This window comes from Dendrobates tinctorius, unplaced genomic scaffold, assembly GCF_039654945.1.
Source record: "Dendrobates tinctorius isolate UK_male_01 unplaced genomic scaffold, ASM3965494v1 ptg000165l, whole genome shotgun sequence".
Lineage (NCBI taxonomy): Eukaryota > Metazoa > Chordata > Amphibia > Anura > Dendrobatidae > Dendrobates > Dendrobates tinctorius.
The window spans coordinates 16,565,916-16,585,892 of record NW_027361832.1 but is presented as its reverse complement, the minus strand read 5'-3'; the positions used below and the strand labels follow the sequence as shown (position 1 = coordinate 16,585,892).

At 41.0% G+C, this 19,977-nt stretch overlaps 1 protein-coding gene across 1 annotated transcript in view; it reads left to right on the top strand.

The window, feature by feature from the left end:
- Positions 1-17,630, top strand: part of RIPK2 (receptor interacting serine/threonine kinase 2) — a 91,363-nt gene extending 73,733 nt beyond the window's left edge. The window contains exons 9-12 of the mRNA XM_073550534.1: positions 8,467-8,527; positions 8,616-8,708; positions 11,287-11,361; positions 16,690-17,630. Coding sequence (XP_073406635.1) covers positions 8,467-8,527; positions 8,616-8,708; positions 11,287-11,361; positions 16,690-16,976 — 516 coding nt within the window. The 3' untranslated portion in view covers positions 16,977-17,630. The remainder of the gene's footprint in view (positions 1-8,466; positions 8,528-8,615; positions 8,709-11,286; positions 11,362-16,689) is intronic.
- The last annotated feature ends 2,347 nt before the right edge of the window (positions 17,631-19,977 follow it).

Genomic DNA, 19,977 nt, shown 5'->3' with positions numbered 1-19,977 from the left:
ACAGTTGAAGTGCACCTACAATAAAAATTGTAGACCTCTCCATTCTTTGTAGGTGGAAAAACCTGCGAAATTGGCAGTGTATCAAATACTTACCTATTTTCCTCACTCTTTGTATGTATGTATATGATCAGACCATGCTCCTGCAGGGTCAGACACAGCCATTACACAGTTTACAACAGGGCTACATTTATAAGATTATCTTGGACTAGGAACATTTTTTTCTTAGCACATCCATTTGTGGAAATTATTTTTATTCCAAGATCTATTAATTAAAATGAACTTTGGGGGAAAACTCCTTTAACAGTCGCAATTATGCCTTATGGGTCGGGGTCAGACTTGCGTGAGCTATATGAGAAACTCGCACGAGTCTCTCGCATCCATACCCGGCACTGCCGCCGACACTCGGGACCGGAGTGTGGGGCTGCATATATTTCTATGCAGCCGCACACTCCAGTCCTGAGTGCCGGTGGCAGTGCCGGGTATTGATACGCGAGTATCACGCATAGCTCTCGCAAGTCTGACCTCGGCCATAGTGTGAGATCCAGCATTAAAATGTGTTGGTTTTTATCCTAAAAAAAGTGGGTAAATGAGAATTAAATCTGTGCTGCTGAATGATTCAGGATCCAGACCATGAAGCCATTAAATTGTGGAATTATTCTCAGGATTGTGGTGCGCCTGATGAAGAAGTCTTGTACTTTGAAACGCGTTGAGAATAAATCCACAATTTAATGGCTACATGGTCTGGATCCTGAATCATTCAGCAGCGCAGATTTAATCCACATTTACCCACTTTTTTATCTCTGGTTGGTCACGAGTGGACCGGTGGATCTGCAGCAGCGGATATTTCTATAATCTTGTCTTTCGGCTCAAATTGGTGAGTACAAATTGGTTAGTAAACAATCCAAACGTGGAATGAACTTTACCTAGATGTTACCTCTAAAGAGTGCCGCTGACCGGACATGGAGACCTCCTGCCCCGAAGAAGCTGGACGAAAAGCGTGCGTCGGGGCAGGAGGTCTCCAGGTCCGGTCAGCAGCACTCTTTAGAATATTGCAACATCTGGGTAAAGTTCATTCCATGTTTGGATTGTTTACTAATGTATTATTAGCCTTATTGTATCCTGAGGTCATTTCTTTCATTTTAGCTGTGCAATATGTTGGCACTCATATATATGCCATAAGTTTTAGGCACAGCTCTATTATATATCATTAGTGGTGGATAGAAAAGGTGATTATTCAGATGTTACTTGGAGTAGTGCTTTCTTCTTTTCTTTTTAGGAATTTAAAAACGTACAAAAAATCTTTTCAAAAATTTTTTTCAATATCAGCTTGATGTGAGTAAGCAACAGCACCACCTTGTGGTTAATTTGATAATTTACGGTGGCTTTATTCTCTGGAGGATTTTTTGCACATATTCTTGGCACTTTATATTGTTATGGTTTACATCACTGTTTTTTTCGATAATTTATGGAAATCATCAATTCAAGCAGAGATATGTTGTGATGAACCGGTGGTAGTATTTAATGTGTTTTTCCACATAGATATTACGATGAGGACCTTTTGTGAACAGCCTCCACTTTTCCAGTCACCTTTGTTCCTGAAATTTAAATTTTTGAATGAATTAATAAAAAATTTCAATGTTTTAATATAAACCTTTTTGATGGTCGCTTCAATTTGTTTTTTGCACCCCAAAAAAAACATCAGAATGTACAAAAATATGGTGGTTTAACTCATGAAATAGGCCTGGACAGAATTGATGGTACCATATCTTAATATTTTGTTGCACAAGCTTTTGAGGCAATCACTGCAATCAAACGATTCCTGTAACTGTCTCGTGTTTGAAGGTTGCCTTTTCTGCTCTTTCCAAAGATACTCAATAGGACTAAGGTCAGGGCTCATAGAAGGCCACTTCAGAATAGTCCAATCTGTTTTCCTCTTAGCCATTCTTGGATGTTTTTAGCTGCGTGTTTGGGGTCATTATCCTGTTGCAAGACCCATGACCTTTGACTGAGACTAAGCTTTCTGACACTGGGCAGCACATTTCTCTCTAGAATCCCTTGATAGCCTTGAGATTTCATTGTACAGATTCTAGACTCCCTGTGCTAGATGCAGCAAAGCAGCCCCAGAACATAACAGAGCCTCCTCCATGTTTCACAGTAGGGACAGTGCTCTTTTCTTGATATGCTTCATTTTTCCATCTGTGACCATAGAGCTGATGTGCCTTGCCAAAAAGTTCAATTTTTGTCTCATCTGTCCATTGGACATTCTCCCAAAGGCTTTGTGGCTTGTCAACATGTAGTTTGGCAAATTCCAGTCTGGCTTTTTTATGATTTTTTTTCAACGATGGTGTCCTCCTTGGTTGTCTCCCATGAAGTCCGCTTTGGCTCATAAAATGACAGATGGTGCGATCTGACACTGGTGTTCCTTGAGCTTGAAGTTCACCTCTAATCTGTTTAGACGTTTTTCTGGGCTCTTTTGTTACCATTCGTAGTATCCGTCTCTTTGATTTGTTATCAATTTTCCTCCTGCGGCCACGTCCAGGGAGGTTGGCTACAGTCCAATGGAGCGTACATTTCTGAATAATATGTGCAACTGTAGTCACAGGAACATCAAGCTGCTTGGAGATGGTCTTATAACTTTTACCTTTAGGCTATGTACCCACGTATGCAGAAAATTTCTGCATGAAAACCGGACTCCTTCCCAGAAAACGCACGCTTTTTTTCTGCGCATTTTTTGCGCATTTTCCCGCACGTTTTTTATGCATTTTTTTACGAGCGTCCCCAGTCTCATAGAAAATAGCTAGAAATGCGGATTTTTCCGCAAGATTAATGAGTATGCTGCGTTTTTTTACCTCGATGCGTTTTTTTTCGCGGTAAAAAACGTATCAATGTGCAGAAAAAGTGCGGAATTCTTTAAAATGAATGGGATGCTTCTTGCATGCGATTTTGAAGTGTTTTTACTGGGAAAAATGCTTCAAAACGCGAAAAAAAACCCGCTTACGTGGGTACACAGCCTTAACATGTTTGACTATAATGTTCTCTCTGATCTCCTGAGACAACTCTTTCCTTCGCTTCCTCTGGTCCATGTTGAGTGTGATACACACCATGTCACCAAACAGCACAGTGAGTATCTGTAGCCTCTATACAGGCCAATCACTGATTCCAAGATTGTAGACACCTGTGATGCTAATTAGTGGACACACCTTGATTTATCATGTTCCTTTTGTCACATTATTTTCAGGGGTACCATCATTTCTGTCCAGGCCTATTTCATGAGTTTTATTTTTTTTTTTAATTCCATGGAAGCATGGTAGACAAGCAATGTCTGACTTTCATTTGTTCATTTTCATAGATTTTTGATTTATTATTACTTTTGTCAGATTCTATGTTACTATGTGAGGGCAGTTTCACACGTCCAGATAATTCCGGTGCCGGAAAAACCGGTACCGGAGCTATCCGTGTGTCTGTGTGCATACGGAGGTCATCCGTGTGACATCCATGTGCTATCCGTATGTCCGTGTGTACCATCCGTGTGCTGTCCGTTTGTCCGTATGCTGTCCGTGTCAGTGTTTTTGAAAAATTATTTTTAATGTTATCCCTTTGACTTTTAAAAGCGCACACGGATCGCACACGGACAGCATCCGTGTGCGGTACGTGTTTACACGGACCCATTGACTTGTATGGGTCCGTGTGACCCGTGCTGTTGCATAAAAACGGACATGTCAGCGTGTTTTGCACACGGACACACGGTCCGTGAAAACACGCTGATATGTGCATAGACACATTCATTAGAATGTGTCTACGTGTGTCAGTGTCTCCGGTACGTGAGAAAACTGTCACTACACCTACCGGAGACACTGACGTGTGAAACTGCCCTTACTATGTATGTATGTAAGTTATTTCTGCGACCATTGTGGGTTTTTCTGTCATTAAACGAGGGGTGCCAACAATTTTGAACACGTGTGTATATTAAGTCCTATAGAGAAGCCCGTGAGGAAAAGAAAAATATGAGAAAGAAAGCACCATATCTAAAAAATGACTAAAAATTAAACATAGAAATTACTCCCCATAAAACACTTTGGATCCAATTCATTGAAGTTGTGTGGGGGTTTTTTTGTGTAGTTTTTGGTCATTTTTGCCTATTTTGATTTGTGTCAAATTCTTCTTTTTTTAATTTGTGCCTTTTTTTTTTCCAATATGGGAATGTTTTTTGTTTTCAAGATGTTTGCAGCCAATTAATTGCTTGTGACTTTTTAAGAAGTAGCAAAAATTCTTGTCCCCCTAAAGTGATTTTTGTGTGCAAATTTTTCAAGATTTTAACTTAACCTTTTGCTTGAAAAAGGTGGAAAAAAAAGACAAAAAAAAAGCTTTTTTTTATTTTTCTCAAATTTCATGACCCATGTCCGCCTTTTTGAAGAATTTGGCTCAATAATTGTCAATGAATACCAGAAGACACAAAAGGAAACGTGACTTTAAAGAATTTGAACTGATAAATCGGGTCCTTTTGTATATAATGTGTAGATTTTGAAGTAGAAATACTAATAAACACACTGGAAATAAAGAACACTGGAAACACCCCAAAACAGTCAATGACACCCTTAAAAAGATTGCACTATTTTGGGACTCCAAACACAAATGAAGGAGTCGTCCGTACTGCGGTGCAATGAACGCAAAGAAAACCACAAATGTATATTTAATATTCCTCTATGTATTTTGCTTCACTTTCAGAGATGTACTTCTTCATTTTTATTACTTCCTGGAAAGCACTTTCTTTCAACACAATAAACTAAATATAATTTTTTTTTTTACAAAATCACACGACACAATGAAAGTCAAGTTTTGGCAGACTAAGGCCTCTTTCACACATCCGGTATAGGGTTTCGGCGGCGTGCGGCGAAAAGCCGTGCCGCCGGAACCGGCCTGTAGCGGTGACACCGGATGTGGATGCGTCGCCGGATGCGGCCTGGATAAAATTTAAAGGAGCCGCAGCATCGGGCGACGAGAGCCGCGCTGTAGATACGGGAGCCACGCTGTAGAGACGGGAGCCGCAGCGATGAGAGCCATCTGGAGAGAGCAGGGGAATGAGTAGTCAGACAAAGAAAGGTATGGAGAGAGAGAGAGTCTTGCTCTTGCCGGGCACCTGTGGGGTTAAATCACACAGTGTCCGGGCATGCGCACTTTAAAAAGCCGTTCCGGCGCTGCCAAAAAACGTTGCAGGGAACGTTTTTTGCAGAAGCCGGACTGCGCATTTTTGCCGTATCCGGAAAGAACCGGGGCCGCATGTACATCTGGCACGATGCGGCGATCATTACTTTCTATGTGACAAAACCGGATCCAGTTCCGGATCCGGTTTTCACACTTTTCGCCGCATCATGCCGGATTAAAAAAGACGGATGTGTGAAAGTAGCCTTATAGAGCGAATGACAGTCTGGATGGAGGAAAGTGTAATCACAGTGAGGCTAAGTTCGCGCCAGCATATATCAAAAATTGATCAAGTTTCAACCAGTAAAAAGAAAAAAAATTGGACTTTTTTTTAACTGTATGGTGATCCATATGCCATCCTTATCTGTGGCATCTATATTTTACATCTGCGGCTATTAAAGCGGTATTCCCATCTCCAAGGTCCTATCCCAATATGTAGTAGGTGTAATAAGAATATTAGCAAATACTTCCAATTAAAAATGTAGTATAGTTCTTCTGAATTGCCATGTTGCTTACTCCATGGATAGTGCATTGCAGTAGCTTAGGTATCCATGGTTACAACTGCTCATATAGTGACAGTTATTTATTAGTACCTAAGCTACTGTAATGCCCTGCACATGGGGTAAGCAACATGGGTAATCATAAGAACTATACTGCATTTCTAGTTTGAAGTATTTGTTGTTCTTCTTATTATTTATTTATATAGCACCATTGATTCCATGGTGCTGTACATGAGAAGGGGTTGCATACAAATTACAGGTATCACTTACAGTAAACAAACTAACAATAATAACAATAACAGACTGATACAGTGGGGAGCGGACCCTACCCTTTTGGGCTTACATTCTACAGGATGCTGAGGAAGGAGACAGTAGGTTGGGGGGTTGCAGCAGCTCCGGTGTTGGAGAGGCGCTAGCTCCGGTAGTGGTGAGGAGGCAGCGGGGTCATTGCAAGCTGTAAACTTTCTTGAAGAGATGGGTTATCATTACACCTACTACATATTGGGATATGATCTTGGAGTTGGGAATACCCTTTTAATATTTACAAAAATAAATATAGTTTCCTCTGTTAAGACCTGCATGGTGGTATCTGTAAATATCGGAGGATAAGTGGGGGCTTCGAGATTTTTTTGTGCACTCACATGGAGAAACGAATGCATGCTGACATTTTTTAGACGCAGATTCGGTCTGTAAGGCCGGGGTCACACTGGCGAGGAATACGGCCGAGTGAGAGGCGCTGAAAGCACGCATTACACACGGACCAATGATTCTCTATGGGGCAGCTCCCAACAGCCGTATATTTCTTGGGTGTATTCTACGGTCCGTGCCAATCGCAGCATGCTGCGATTGTCAGCGTACTACGCCCGTAGTACGCCAATGCAAGTCTATGGGTGCGCAAAAAATACGGATTACACACGGACCACGCATGTGACTTGCGAGAAATACGCACCCGGTGTCTTTTAGCAAAGCCGGCAATTCAGTGCGCTATACAGTAAACTCACACTGACAGGTTTAATAAAGAAACGAAAGAATAGATCTAGACACATAGAATACATATATATATATATATATATATATATATATATACACGCATTCTATGTGTCTATATCTATTCTTTGGTTTCTGGTATAAAACCTGTCATAAGGCTCCATTATATGTCCATTTTGCCAGCCTGCGAGAAAATCTCGCCATACGGATGCCATACGGATTACATACGGATGCTTACATGCGCAAAATACGCGACCACACCTTGATTACGGATGACATACGGAGCACTGTTTAGGGGCCATTCATCCGTATTACGCATGTAAAATACTGACTGTATTTTGCGTCGGTTAGTGTGACCCCGGCCTAAGAAAATTACCCGAACAGCCCAATTAAAGGACATTGATCCTAGTGATGTTTGTGCGATATCAGTTTTTTTCATGAGCAGCACTCAGTCTCGGACCAAAAATACAGTCTTCTAAACTTAGTCGAAAACATAAGGATAGTACAATGGGCTCAGATTTATTTAAACTGTTATTTCTATTTACGTCTGTCCTAAAATAATAGAGTATAACATGTTAAATATATGAAAAACCATATACCTTTCAATAAACTTGGTGCATAGATTTATGCTACAATTTAACCCCTTCCCTCCACGGCAATTTTTCTTTTTTGCGCTTTTGTTTCTAAGAGTTGTAAACTATTTACTTGTCATTCAACACAACCGTATGAGGGCTTGTTTCTTGCGGAATGAGGTTGGAGAAATGGTGAAACAAAGGTGAATTCCATTACAGATTTTTGGGTTTCACTTCTACAGTAAAATTGACCTGGCAACATCAATCCTCAGGTCATTGTGATCTTGATGATATCAAAGCTTATGCTGTTTGTTTAATTTTTAAGTGTAGCAAAAAAATTCAGAAATTTGTTTAAAAAAAAAAAAAATTGATGTCGAGATCTTTAACTTTCATTTTTTGGTCAATGGATGGGCATGAGGTTTTGTTTTTTTAAGCAGCAAGCTGACATCATTATTGATATAATTTTTGGATAAATACAATGTTTTAAAACCCTTTAATTGCTTTTTTTACAGGAGGTGTGTGGCCAAAAAAAAAAGTTATGGAGTTTCAATCTTTTTTTGCTTTACGTTGTTCACGAGTTACATTATTTTATGACTTGGTAGGTCAGAATTTTGCGTGTGCTGAAATACTACGTGTTCTTTTATTTTTTTAATATCTTTATTTTTAAAGTAGGAAGCAATTGATTGTTATGTTTTTTTCATTCAAAGTATTTTAAAAACTTTTTTTTTCATTTTATGGCCTATTTTTAGTTCCCAGAGGAGACTTGACCCTTCGATTATTTGCTTGCTTGTTCTATATTGCAGCAGTATGAAGCCCAGCCTTTGGATGAGCTTCAAAAGAGTACCAAAATGGCAGACATGGATGCCTTCAGCAGGCCCACAACTGCCTTGGCAATGGATCAGCACCTACTAATCAGTTGTGGTGGGCTGATAGGAGCCTGGGCAGGTTTCCAGCGTTTAGTTGCCACTGTCAGAAATTGACAGCGGTATTTCATAGGCTAAACAGCAGTGATCGAAAAATGCTGAATGTGTAATGGATGGCACCAGCAGTGCGTGAAGCAAGCACAACTCCTGAGCCTGTGCCACGCAATCACACTCAACTGTATTATTATGTTCTATCATATGTCAAAAACTGTTAAAAAATCCTTGATCTTTTACAATGCAGACTGTTTTTCACATAAGTTTACTTTTGTCTTTTCATTCCATTAGACGCCCAGCCCGGTTTATCCTGGCTTTAATTCCTTATCCTCAAACTCCTCAAATTTAGATAGTAAGTATGTAATAGAAAATCCTTTTTTAAATCAAGGTCCAATGTACCATAGACATTTACAACCATTTTTTTATTGTTTTTTTTTAAGTACCTATACAGTGTTCCCCAATCTCAGACTCTGGAATCAGACGTGGCTCGCACCCCTTCCTGGATGAGGGTCACCTGCCGTGGGTCACTACAGGTATCATTGTGCACCAGTAATATCAGCGATGTCATTACATTATTAACTTTTAGTACAAGGGTTCAAACAAATTCATTGGTAGTTAACAGTAAGGTTTGAACCATATCGCTCGGTCAGGCCAAGAAAATGGTGGAAACCTTGGCGCTTATCTATGCCTACTCAAAGAGGCACAGTTGACAATTTGCTGCTGTAAGTGGGAGATATCGTCCCACAGTGGTTCATGAGAAGAATAGCTCTGTTATATGGTGTGTAACGGAGCGCATGTTTGCAGTAATCAAGGAGTACTCCAATCCCTGCAGTGTATCCCTTAAAAGCCATGGTCGCTATAGACTAAGGAATCTAAGTGATTAGTCAGAGAGAATAAACTCATTAAAGGGAAAAAATATACAGATATGACTAAGAATAGACAATAAAATCGTTTGTGTGCTTAAAGGGGTTTTCCAGTTTCAGAAACCCTCCTCCATCAGATGCAGTGTCTTTTAAAGGGAACTTGACTGCTGATACATGCTTCCCGATCCACTGGCGGCATCGATCAGACAATGGCTGTATGATTTTAGCAATATACTGTACATTCAACTCTGAAACGCTGCAATGTTTCAGAGAATAACATAGTTTAATAGCCTCCGGGGACCAGGCCGCATGAGAGACTAGTCGACAAGGCGGGACACTGGCAGCTTTTCCACTGTCCTGACTATATACTGTGTGTATATACTGTGTGTATGTGTATATATATATATATATATATATATATATATATATATATATATATATATATATATATATACATATACAGCTCTGGCAAAAATTAAGAGACCACTGCAACATTTTCAGTTTGTCTAATTTTTCTCCTTATAGGTATATTTTTGAGCAAAATGTAAATTGCTCTTTTATTCTATAAACTACCGACAATATGTCTTCGAACAAAAAAATGCAGTGCTTGCAGACCTCAAACAATGCTAAGAAAACAATTTCATAATCATTTAGAAACAACAATACTGATGTTTTACCTCAGGAAGAGTTCAGAAATCAATATTTTGTGGAATAACCTTGATTTTTAATCACAGCTTTCATGTGTCTTGGCATGCTTTCCACCAGTCTCTCACACTGCTTTTGGGTGACCTTATGCCACTCCTGGTACAAAAATTTAAGCAGTTCTTTGTTTGATGGCTTGTGACTATACTATCCATCTTCCTCTTGATTACATTCCAGAGGTTTTCAATGGGGTTCAGGTCTGGAGATTGGGCTGGCCATGACAGGGATTTGATGTGGTGGTCCTTCATCCACACATTGATTGACCTAACTGTATGGCATGGCGCATTGTCCTGCTGGAAAAAACGGTCCTCAGAGTTGGGGAACATTGTCTGCGCAGAAGGAATTAACTGTTTTTCCAGGATAACCTTGTATGCGGCTTGATTCATATATCGTTCGCAAAGATTGACCTGCCCAATTCCAGCCTTGCTGAAGCATCCTCAGATCATCACCGATCCTCCACCAAATTTCACAGTGGGTGCAAGACACTGTGCCTTGTACGCCTCTCCAGGTCTCCGTCTAACCATTAGACAACCAGGTGTTGGTAAAAGCTGAAAACTAGACTCAACAGAGAAGATTACCTTACTCCAGTCCTCTATGGTCCAATCCTTATGGTCTTTAACGAGCTTCAGCCTGGCTCTCATTTGCTTCTCATTGATGAAAGGCTAATTTCTACCGTTACATGACTTGAACCCTGCCTCTAGGAGCCTGTTACAAACTGTTCTTGCCATGCACTTCACCCCAGCTGCCATTTGCCATTCCTTTTGTAGGTCACTTGATGTCATCCTGCTGTTGCTGAGTTACATTCGAATAAGATGATGGTCATCTCGGTTAGTGGAGAGTCGTTTTCGCCCTCTGCCGGTCTGTAGCTTTGTTGTCCCCAATGTCTGCTGCTTGACCCTGTTGTAATGGACTTCCGTCTTAGAAATTTTGAGGATGGAGGCAACATGAAGCTTGCAGTATCCCTCTGCTGGTAAAGCCAGAATTGAGCCCTTCTTTTCCTCACTCAAGACTTTTCTTTTCAACTCCTTTGGCATGGTTAAAAGTTATTTTTTCATTTCTATTACTTTTGGGATATTACTAGCACTTGTTTTGCCATCCAGCTTGTCCTATTGCAAGAGGATTGTGAACCCCTTAGCAGGGTTTTTTATACTTTCATTTGTTAAATAAGCCTTAATGTTTGCCAGGGCTGTGTGTGTATGTATATGTATATATATATATATATATATATATATATATACACACTTCCTTCTCGCCCCTGGTCTTTGTTGTCCTTTCTCATTCTCGTGTCCGGGACAGGGGGTTTCCAAAATCAGAAAGCCCCTCTTGGATTAAAATAACTGCTTGCTTAACAGGTTAAAGTGAGGAACATATATCATTACGGAACCGTTGTGTAACATGAAAGCTCCAAAATAGGACTTCCACTGTTATTAAAATGCTAATATGATCCTATAAGTAGGAAAAAAACAGGAAAAAGAAAAAATATATACACACATTATGTGTATATATATATTAAGATGAGAAAAGTTTTTACTGCTTTATTTTGTAGAAAAAGAAAGAATGAAATTGAATCCAAGTTATGAAAGTAAACCAAGAGATGAAACAGAGTTTCCTCATCCTATGTGTAAGTAGATGTTAAACTACACAATAAATCATTTTATTTATTGGCCACATTGGAAACTGGGACTGTGAGGAGAACCGAACCAATCAGCTGAACTTAATTTTGCTAAAAAATTAAAAGCAATTCATTTTATGGTTTAGTCTAACACCGTTGCAGCGGAGGTGAGGAACTGCTCATTTTCTAGATTTAATGCTGCACGAGCCAACGAACAGAAAAAAATAATTGTGAAAACCACTTTAAGGGTAGGTTTAGACATTATGATTATGTAATTGATTTGCATCATGATGCAAAAATGAGGTTGTGCCAGGTAAACTAACCAGTAAAGGCTAAGCAAACAGCTGTGAGCTGTTATTAATAGCCTGGGAACTTTTAGGGCTAATAGACCCTTTCCCAGATTATTAATACCAGCTCCCAGCTGTCCCTCTCCTTGTTATGAAAAATATGTGGAAGCCCACATTTTTTAAAAAATTTATTTAATTACCGATAGACACGCCAGCCACTGCTTACAACTATCATTAGCATTGGCAATATTAAACTCACAGAAAATTATTTTATACCAAATGGCTGGGAACATATTTTTATTGAAGCCAATTTATGTGCCCCCATATAGTTTTCAATGGATATATAGCGAGTGTAAACTCCTATATTATACCCAAGAAAAAATGGAGTACTATGCAATTTATAATAATTACTGTATATATCAAAGTTTATTTAATTAATACACAATATTGTAAAATTATTTTTAAATCTTTACAACAAGGACAGACAAGCTAGACGAAAAAATGGGGAAAGATTCTGGCACAATCATCCAGGGATAAAACGGATTCTTTATTCAAACGTGGTTAAAACATTAAAAGGAGAGGCCTCGTACCTTTTAATGGTTTACCCACGTTGGAATAAAAAATCAGTTTTATCCCTGGATGGTTGTGACAGAATCTTTCCCCATTTTTTCGTCTTCCTTCCTGTGATCACCAGGGGAAATGGCACCCTCAGGAGGAACTCCGGGCCAAATTTCCAGCTACATATCTTCAGCGTGGTAAGCTCCTTCGTCCCTCTCCCTCTCCGGACAGACAACCTAGTATAAAAACCTGGGTCCCTGTTGAAAAAGCTACCGCGAAACGCGCATCTGGGATTGAGCCAGGTCCTGGGGACATCAACTCATAATATGAGTAAGCAGCACCCTAAATGATTATTTGTACCCTGTTTATTTCCACTACTTGTAATGGTGAAAAAACTGTCTTGTCAGTGGATTTTTTTATTGGAAAATGGGATAAATAATATACCAAATACTTATTATTAGCCTGAAATTTCTATGGGATGGCAGTTATAAGAACATTGAATATGTTTGGAGTATAGGTCGTAAATCAAATAGATTATGACTTTTTTACATCTATGTTGAGTTTGATTAACTGCTATCCACTGTGACTATACATAAGTTGCTTGTTAGACCCATGACCTAGGTTTCTATACTAGGTTGTCTGTCCTTGTTACTAGGTTGTCTGTCCTTGTTGTAAACTTTAAAAAATAATTTTATAATATTGTGTATTTAATAAATAAACTTTGATATACAATTTTTATAAATTGTATAGTACTCCACTTCATTCAGCATTGCCTGCTCTCTCTGATCGCAGGGAGACCAGGCAACAATGATGACAGTTGTAGCTAGCGATACACACATACGCCAGCCACTGACTACAACTATCATCAGAGTTGCCTGCTCTCGCTGATCGCAGGGAGAGCAGGCGACAATGATAAGAGTTGCCTTCAGCACCCTGGTAACAACGCAAAATGTTCGGCTTTTCCCAGGCGCCGGTACATGGCACATTGATGACACACTGATGTCATCCGTGTTTCATCAGTGTACACGTGTGTGGCACGCATTTCGTCCGTGATGCCGGTTAAAAATGGACATGTTTGTCTGAGGGTGTTTCACATGGACACATGGTCCAAGTAAAAAAACTGAGATGTGCGCTGTTAGGGACGGCGGAACGCACCAAATATAAATAATAGGAGGTGCGTTCGCCGCCCGGGGTCCACCGTGCGGTAGATGTAAAGACCGCTGCAGGATAATGTCAGACTCGCTAGGAGGCGGAGTACTGCGCTCGGGTTGACGTCACCCGAGGTGCTAGGACAGACTCTGTTTTAGGGACAGAGACGCCCTAGAGTAAAATAAGGCGTAGACGCCGGATCTGTTACTTCACAGGGCCAGCCGGCGTGTGGCGTCGCAGCCGCGAACGCCAAGAGGTGCTGCAGAGTGCAGCGCGGCGGAAGGTACAGCCGCTTAACGACAGTGCCGGGGAACCGGACAGCGTCGGACGCTAATGTAAGGTGCGGTAAGCACAGTGGTGATAGCTTGCCACTACCTGGCACTGACTAAAACATACACTCTGTCCACATTCGTAATATCAGAGGGTAGGGGTTTCCAATGAGTCAGTCACCAGACACATGCATCCGTCACCATACACACATAGCAAATAAGGTCTACACTAGCGCATGGCCGAGCTGCCATGCGGGCTTTTTATAGCCATGCGCTTCAGGGACCTTCCAGTCTTCTGAGAAGGACCAATCAGATCCGAAGCAGGACCTGAGCATGTGACCCCTGCTCTCCACTGAGAGGTCGTCTTGCGGGCATGCCCAGTAGCACGGCGAGAGGGCTTAGCCTCTGGAGCGGTTCCCTGCAAAGCAGGTTGCGCTACCATTGCTGGACCAGAGGTGGCAGCAACATCCAACTCAGAGAGCGGGTCTGAGCAGAACGCCTGGATCGCTGAGATTGCTGAGCAGGTTCCTGAGCGGTGGGAGGGGAATGGGAGACCGCTGGATGTACAGCTCTGGATTCCTGTTGTGCAGTCTCAGGAATCCGACGCCTAACATGCGCACCATTATTGAATACAATGGGTGTGTTCGTGTCCGTATTTGCGGTCCTTAAAAAACAGACTACATGAAAAATAGATGTGTGAAGGGGGCCTTAGGCTCATGGGAAGAGGAGCTCAGTCAAACATGAAGGCAGTCACACCTTCCATAGAATACTACAAGAAAAACAAAAAGCTGACCAGGACCTTGTAACATAATAAAGCAAGTGTGAAGAGGTGCAAACTGCCATGACTACACAATAGACAAACGTAAGGATACAACTGCACTCTGTGAGCACTGAGATGTACAAACTTTATTCACAGGTGCATGGCGGGGAGCTAAACTACTTTTTACTGAGGCGGCATGGCGAGGGGCAGAAGACAGGCGTGTTCAGGGTAGCATGTGCACCTGACCTCCATCTAAGGTCCAGGTCTATGCTCTATAAAGGTCCTCAGGACAGTAAAAGAGTTGGATGTTTGCTGCAGACTGTACTTTACCAGGTTTACAGTATGGTTCCTTTCAGCGATATTTTTATAATTTTTAATAAAGATTTATTTATTTAAGTAGTGGGGTATCAGAAAAAAAATGTGTTCACTGTCTATTGGAATCAGAGTGTTGCCCGATCTTTATCCAACTGGGTTAACAGCAACCACTGCAACTACACAAGGCAAAAAATGATCATCTCTTAGTCACTAGAAAGATCATATAGTTAGTGGGTAGACATAAGACATGGGACTGTAACGTTCAACTTTTATACTCACACACCCCTGTAGATTCATGAACTGCCCATAGTATTTTTTGCATATAAACTAGCTGTCCTCTATGAGGAATAACCCTATCTGTCTAATGCCGTCTACCCTATAAGTCAATGTATGACCCTTACACACAGCACTGCATCAAAGCTTAGTATATTTAACCTAACCAGATCTATCTACAGACAGCTGCTTTGAATTCAAGCTATTCTCAGAAACTGATCTATTATTTTAATTAACCTCAGGATGCAGATACCAATGATACAATGATGGAATCGAGAGTTGTCAGATTCTTCTTCCACCATTGAACTTGTGCTCCTGAGAGTGCAGCAGGCACAATGACATCACTACATTGCGACTGGTATGTGGAGCCTCAGTACATAGTGCAGATCAAAGCAGCTTGGAAAGGGTGTTAGTTTAGTAATTTTGTTAATTTAACATAATAATCAGTACTTGTGAGGAAACTGTGGGACATCATACTTTGTGGGGGGCTGTGTGGGAACGTTATAGTACTGTGTGGGGACATCATACTGCATGGTTGGTTGTGTTGGGATACCATGCTATGTGGGAGGCTTTACAAAGGCATCATATTGCTTGGGCGCTGTCTTGAAACATCATACTGCATGGGAGACTTTGTAAAGACATCATACTGCTTAGGCGACTGTTTGGGGACATCATACTGTGAGGAGATTTGTGGGGACATCAAAATGCATAGGGAGTTTTGTAGAGACATCATTGCTTGGGAACATCATTCTGTGAGGGGTTTGTGGGGCCATTAATATGGAGAGGGAGCTTTGTAGAGACATCATTGCTTGGGAACATCATACTGTGAGGGGTTTGTGGGGCCATTAATATGGAGAGGGAGCTTTGTAGAGACATCATTGCTTGGAAACATCATACTGTGAGGGGTTTGTGGGGCCATTAATATGGAGAGGGAGCTTTGTAGAGACATCATTGCTTGGGAACATCATACTGTGAGGGGTTTGTGGGGCCATTAATATGGTGAGGGAGCTTTGTAGAGACATCATTGCTTGGGAACATCATACTGTGAGGGGTTTGTGGGGCCATTAATATGGAGAGGGAGCTTTGTAGAGACATCATTGCTTTCGGACATCATACTGCGTGGGGGGTTATGTGGGGAGACATGATATCGATAGAGGTTTTGTGTGGACATCATAAAGCTTAGAGTGATGTCAGACTATGTGAGAGGGCTTTGTGCGGATATCATACTGTGTTAGGGGATATCATTTTGTGTGATAAGTTTTGTGGGCACACCATACTGTGTGAGGAGTTTTGGGGCAAAATCATACTGTGTGAGGTGCCGTGTAGGGAAATTGCACTGTGTAGGGGACTTTGGGGGACATCATATTGTGTTTGGAGCTATTGATCAACGAATAAGGGCTGAATAACAGGAGAAGTATGATTTAATTTTTTATAATCTTTCGAAAAAAATCAAATTATTTGGCTTTGATTTAACCCTGTTGCAACATGTATTAACAGTAGGAGCTAGGAATTATACTGGTAATTCTGCTCAATATTAAGTGCTAAAAATGAATATAAAACAAGAACAGTAATAAGCAGAAATAAGTTTGGCCTGATGGTTTGTCCCTCCACAAGAGTCACAGTCTATAATGTGTTTTTTTTGTTTGTTTGTTCGGTTTTTTTTTACATTATATAGTATATAGACAGATTTTTATGCCCTCATCCTTGTAATAATGTGTCCTAATAGATCCTGAACAGGAGTCAGCAGCATTAGTGTGGGTCCAACAGAAGCGAGATCAAATCGTAAAACAAATGACGGACGCCTGTCTGAACCAGTGCCTGGACGCTCTCATTTCACATTCGATTATTTTCACGGAAGATTACGAACTGATAAAATCGAAGAGTACAAGAAGTGGAAAAGTCAGGAAACTTATCGACACCTGTGACTTGCAAGGAGAATCGTTTGCCAGGATTATTGTGCAAAAACTGAAAGAAAATAGGCACAGCGATCTTTGTCCATTTCCAGAAATTTGAGGAAATTCTCATGTTAAGATTTGTGTATTTAAATGACCTGTAAATATGCAAACTGTGCACAAGGTTTAAAGAGGTGTGGAAAAAAATTCTGTAAAGTAAGAACGCATTTAAAACTAGAAGTATTAATTGTTCATTTTTGTCAATTAGCAAAATTCAAAGTGAATGAAAAAAATGGAAATCTAAATCATATTATTTGGTGTGACCGCCCTTTGTCTTCAAAACAGCATCAATTCTTCTTCTAGGTACACTTGCGGAAAATGAGGGATTTTGTAGGATTCTAATCATATGTATGAGTAACCGATTATAATACAGGTGATAATGATGAAGAATTGATGCTGTTTTGAAGGCAAAGAGGCGATCACACCAAATATTGATCTGATTTAGGTTTCACTTTTCTTCATTCACTTTGCATTTTTTTTAAACTCTTTTTATTGAAAGATTCCACACGATAAGGTTACAAACTTATAATATCGCAGTGTAAGGCCAGAATGTTCCATACAGTCACCTTCCAACACTTTGCATTTTTTTAATTAATAAAAATAAGCTATTAACACTTCTATTTTAAAAATCATGACTTTTGGGTATTGGATACACCCTTATTTATTAGCACATAACCTAAGCAACATAGCCCAATAAAATAAAGTACACACCTTATTTTTTTGTGTCAAAAGGACTCCTGTTTCTAAAAAGGGAAACACCCAGTCTTATCTAATACAATCAATATAAATATAGATACTAAAACTCCAGGATTGGAGGGTCCCACCTTCCTACACTCATGTGTTCTCTTTGCGAAGTGCTCCAGGAATTAATTCTTTGCAATATTTTTCGACTTCTGTCTAAAACTTTTTCATAGTACTGTATATGATGCGAGCTATTAAATTACAAGCAAAGTCATTATTGAATGTCAAAGAGGTTGTCCTACTGAAGACCAGAGTCCATTCTTTATGTGTGGTGAGTAGTGTATGATCGCTCCCCATTTAAATGAATGGGTGATACAGAAACGGAATATTGTGCATGTTCCTAATAGGAATACTCCAGGCAAAATTAGTAACTGTGATATGTTATGCCTAGTGCTAGGTCTGAAGGATGAGATACATGATTTCTGCCTGTGGTGGTCTTTGAATCTCTGTGTCAGGTACTGCCCCGGACGCCCTGCTTTAAACATAACAGAGTCATCTTTTCCTACATAAAGACCGTAGTCCAGCCTGAAAGTCATGAAAGCAGATCCACATGAGTAGGGTAGGGAGAGAAGTAGAAAAGGAGAGGCAAGATTGGGGGGGGGGTGAATATCAGATAAGGTGCAGAATAGGAAAAATGCCCACTTTTGTTTCAGTTTCCTTGGGTATTTCTTTTCTCAATGGTCTGCTTGGCTTAACCCAGTAAGGAAAATTGGTTATATATCTTGGTTTCCGTGATTGTTTTTGGGACCTTGCGGTTGGTAGAAAAATTATTGTCTGGCGATCGTTCAAGGATATGGTCCTCTCATTTTATGGAGAACAATTTGGTTGGTTTGGTGAATGCTGTGGCTCATTCAACAGGGTTCTTGATGTCTCTAAGCCGGTGGCAATGACTTGGGTCAAAGCTGGTATATTTGAAGTTTTAGTAGCCAGATATAAGACAGGGTGCGGACTGAGAAAATGCACTCTTTTGTTTGGATCACCTTGGGTATTTTATGGTTAATGCTGCTTTATTTTCTCAATGGTCTGCTTAACTTAGCATAGTGGAGAAAATGGGTTATATCATGGTTACTACCATTGTTATTGGGTTCTTGCTGGTGTTAAAGTTGAGCGCCCTCACTCACCAGGGCCGTGGGGTACTCGGTACTGGGCCGGTAGATCTTCTCAACTGGGGGTCGTCACGGCAGCGGTGACCCGGTCCGTGGCCCTGGGGCTCCATTTCAAAGGGGGGGGGGTGTTTCAGTGTGCTTATGGTGGTGAAAAGTTTATAAGTGATTCGTGACGCCACCTGTGGTGTTCGGCAATAGAGATGTAAGCCAACGCTGCAGACAGATCTTCTGGGCCAGATGGTGTGGTGCAGCAGTGATATTATAGCCCTCCACAGGCAGGGCTGTAGTCCCAGGGCAGTGTAGGTAAAGTGACACATAGTTGGTGTAGTATCAGGTGCAAGGGATGTAGCAGTGCTGGGCAGGTTGGCGCAGGAATAAGTGGAGGACACCACGGCATGTAGTTCCAAAGCTTTACTCAGTCTGTTGCAGGTACAGGTGCCCGCATCCGTGCCGTGTCCTCAGGGTCAGGAGCTCAGCCAACTTCCAGACAAGATGAAGTACTCCTTTCCAACACTCCGCCAACATATGTGCCTTTCCTGAACGTCTCCTCTTATAGCGCCTTTGAGTGAAGTACTCTCAGTACTGAGTTACACTGGAGTTCCTCCTCTCAGATGTTCCTATGACCTCTACTTGTACGGCAGACAGCTGTAGCCTGCTTCGGGGACTCCTTGCTACTAAGTCCCGGCTCACTATCCAGTTGCTGTTGTGCCCCCAAGTCTTGTGTGGGACTAAAGTGGTCACTACTTCTATTCCTCCGGTGTCTGCTGCAGGACCATTAGTATCCCGTACAACATTGGAGACTAAACCCCAGCCTTGTGCTTAGAACTTGAAAAGGGTTCTCCTCTAACCCTGGTCCTTGTTCTCTTATTCTCCTCCCGTTCCGTGCTAATCCTTCTTTCCAATGGAGAATCAAGCTTCCTTTCTCTGTCTCTTTCCTGTGCCAGCAGACCCAGATCATTCCAAACATACAAAAACCCCATTGACTTCAATGAGAGGTAAAACCAAACATATAGAAAGGATCTTTAGGGGGCCAAAAAGCTGCCAAAACAGCTAAAATTAGGGGCAGACACTAGGCAAAATTGAATTAATTGACCCATCAATCTAATATATAAAGCTCAGGTGTGTGTATGTATGTATGTATGTGTGCATGTCTGGGATTGGCATCCGCACCGTCACAGCTACAGCCACAAAATTTGGCACAGTCACACGTCTGGA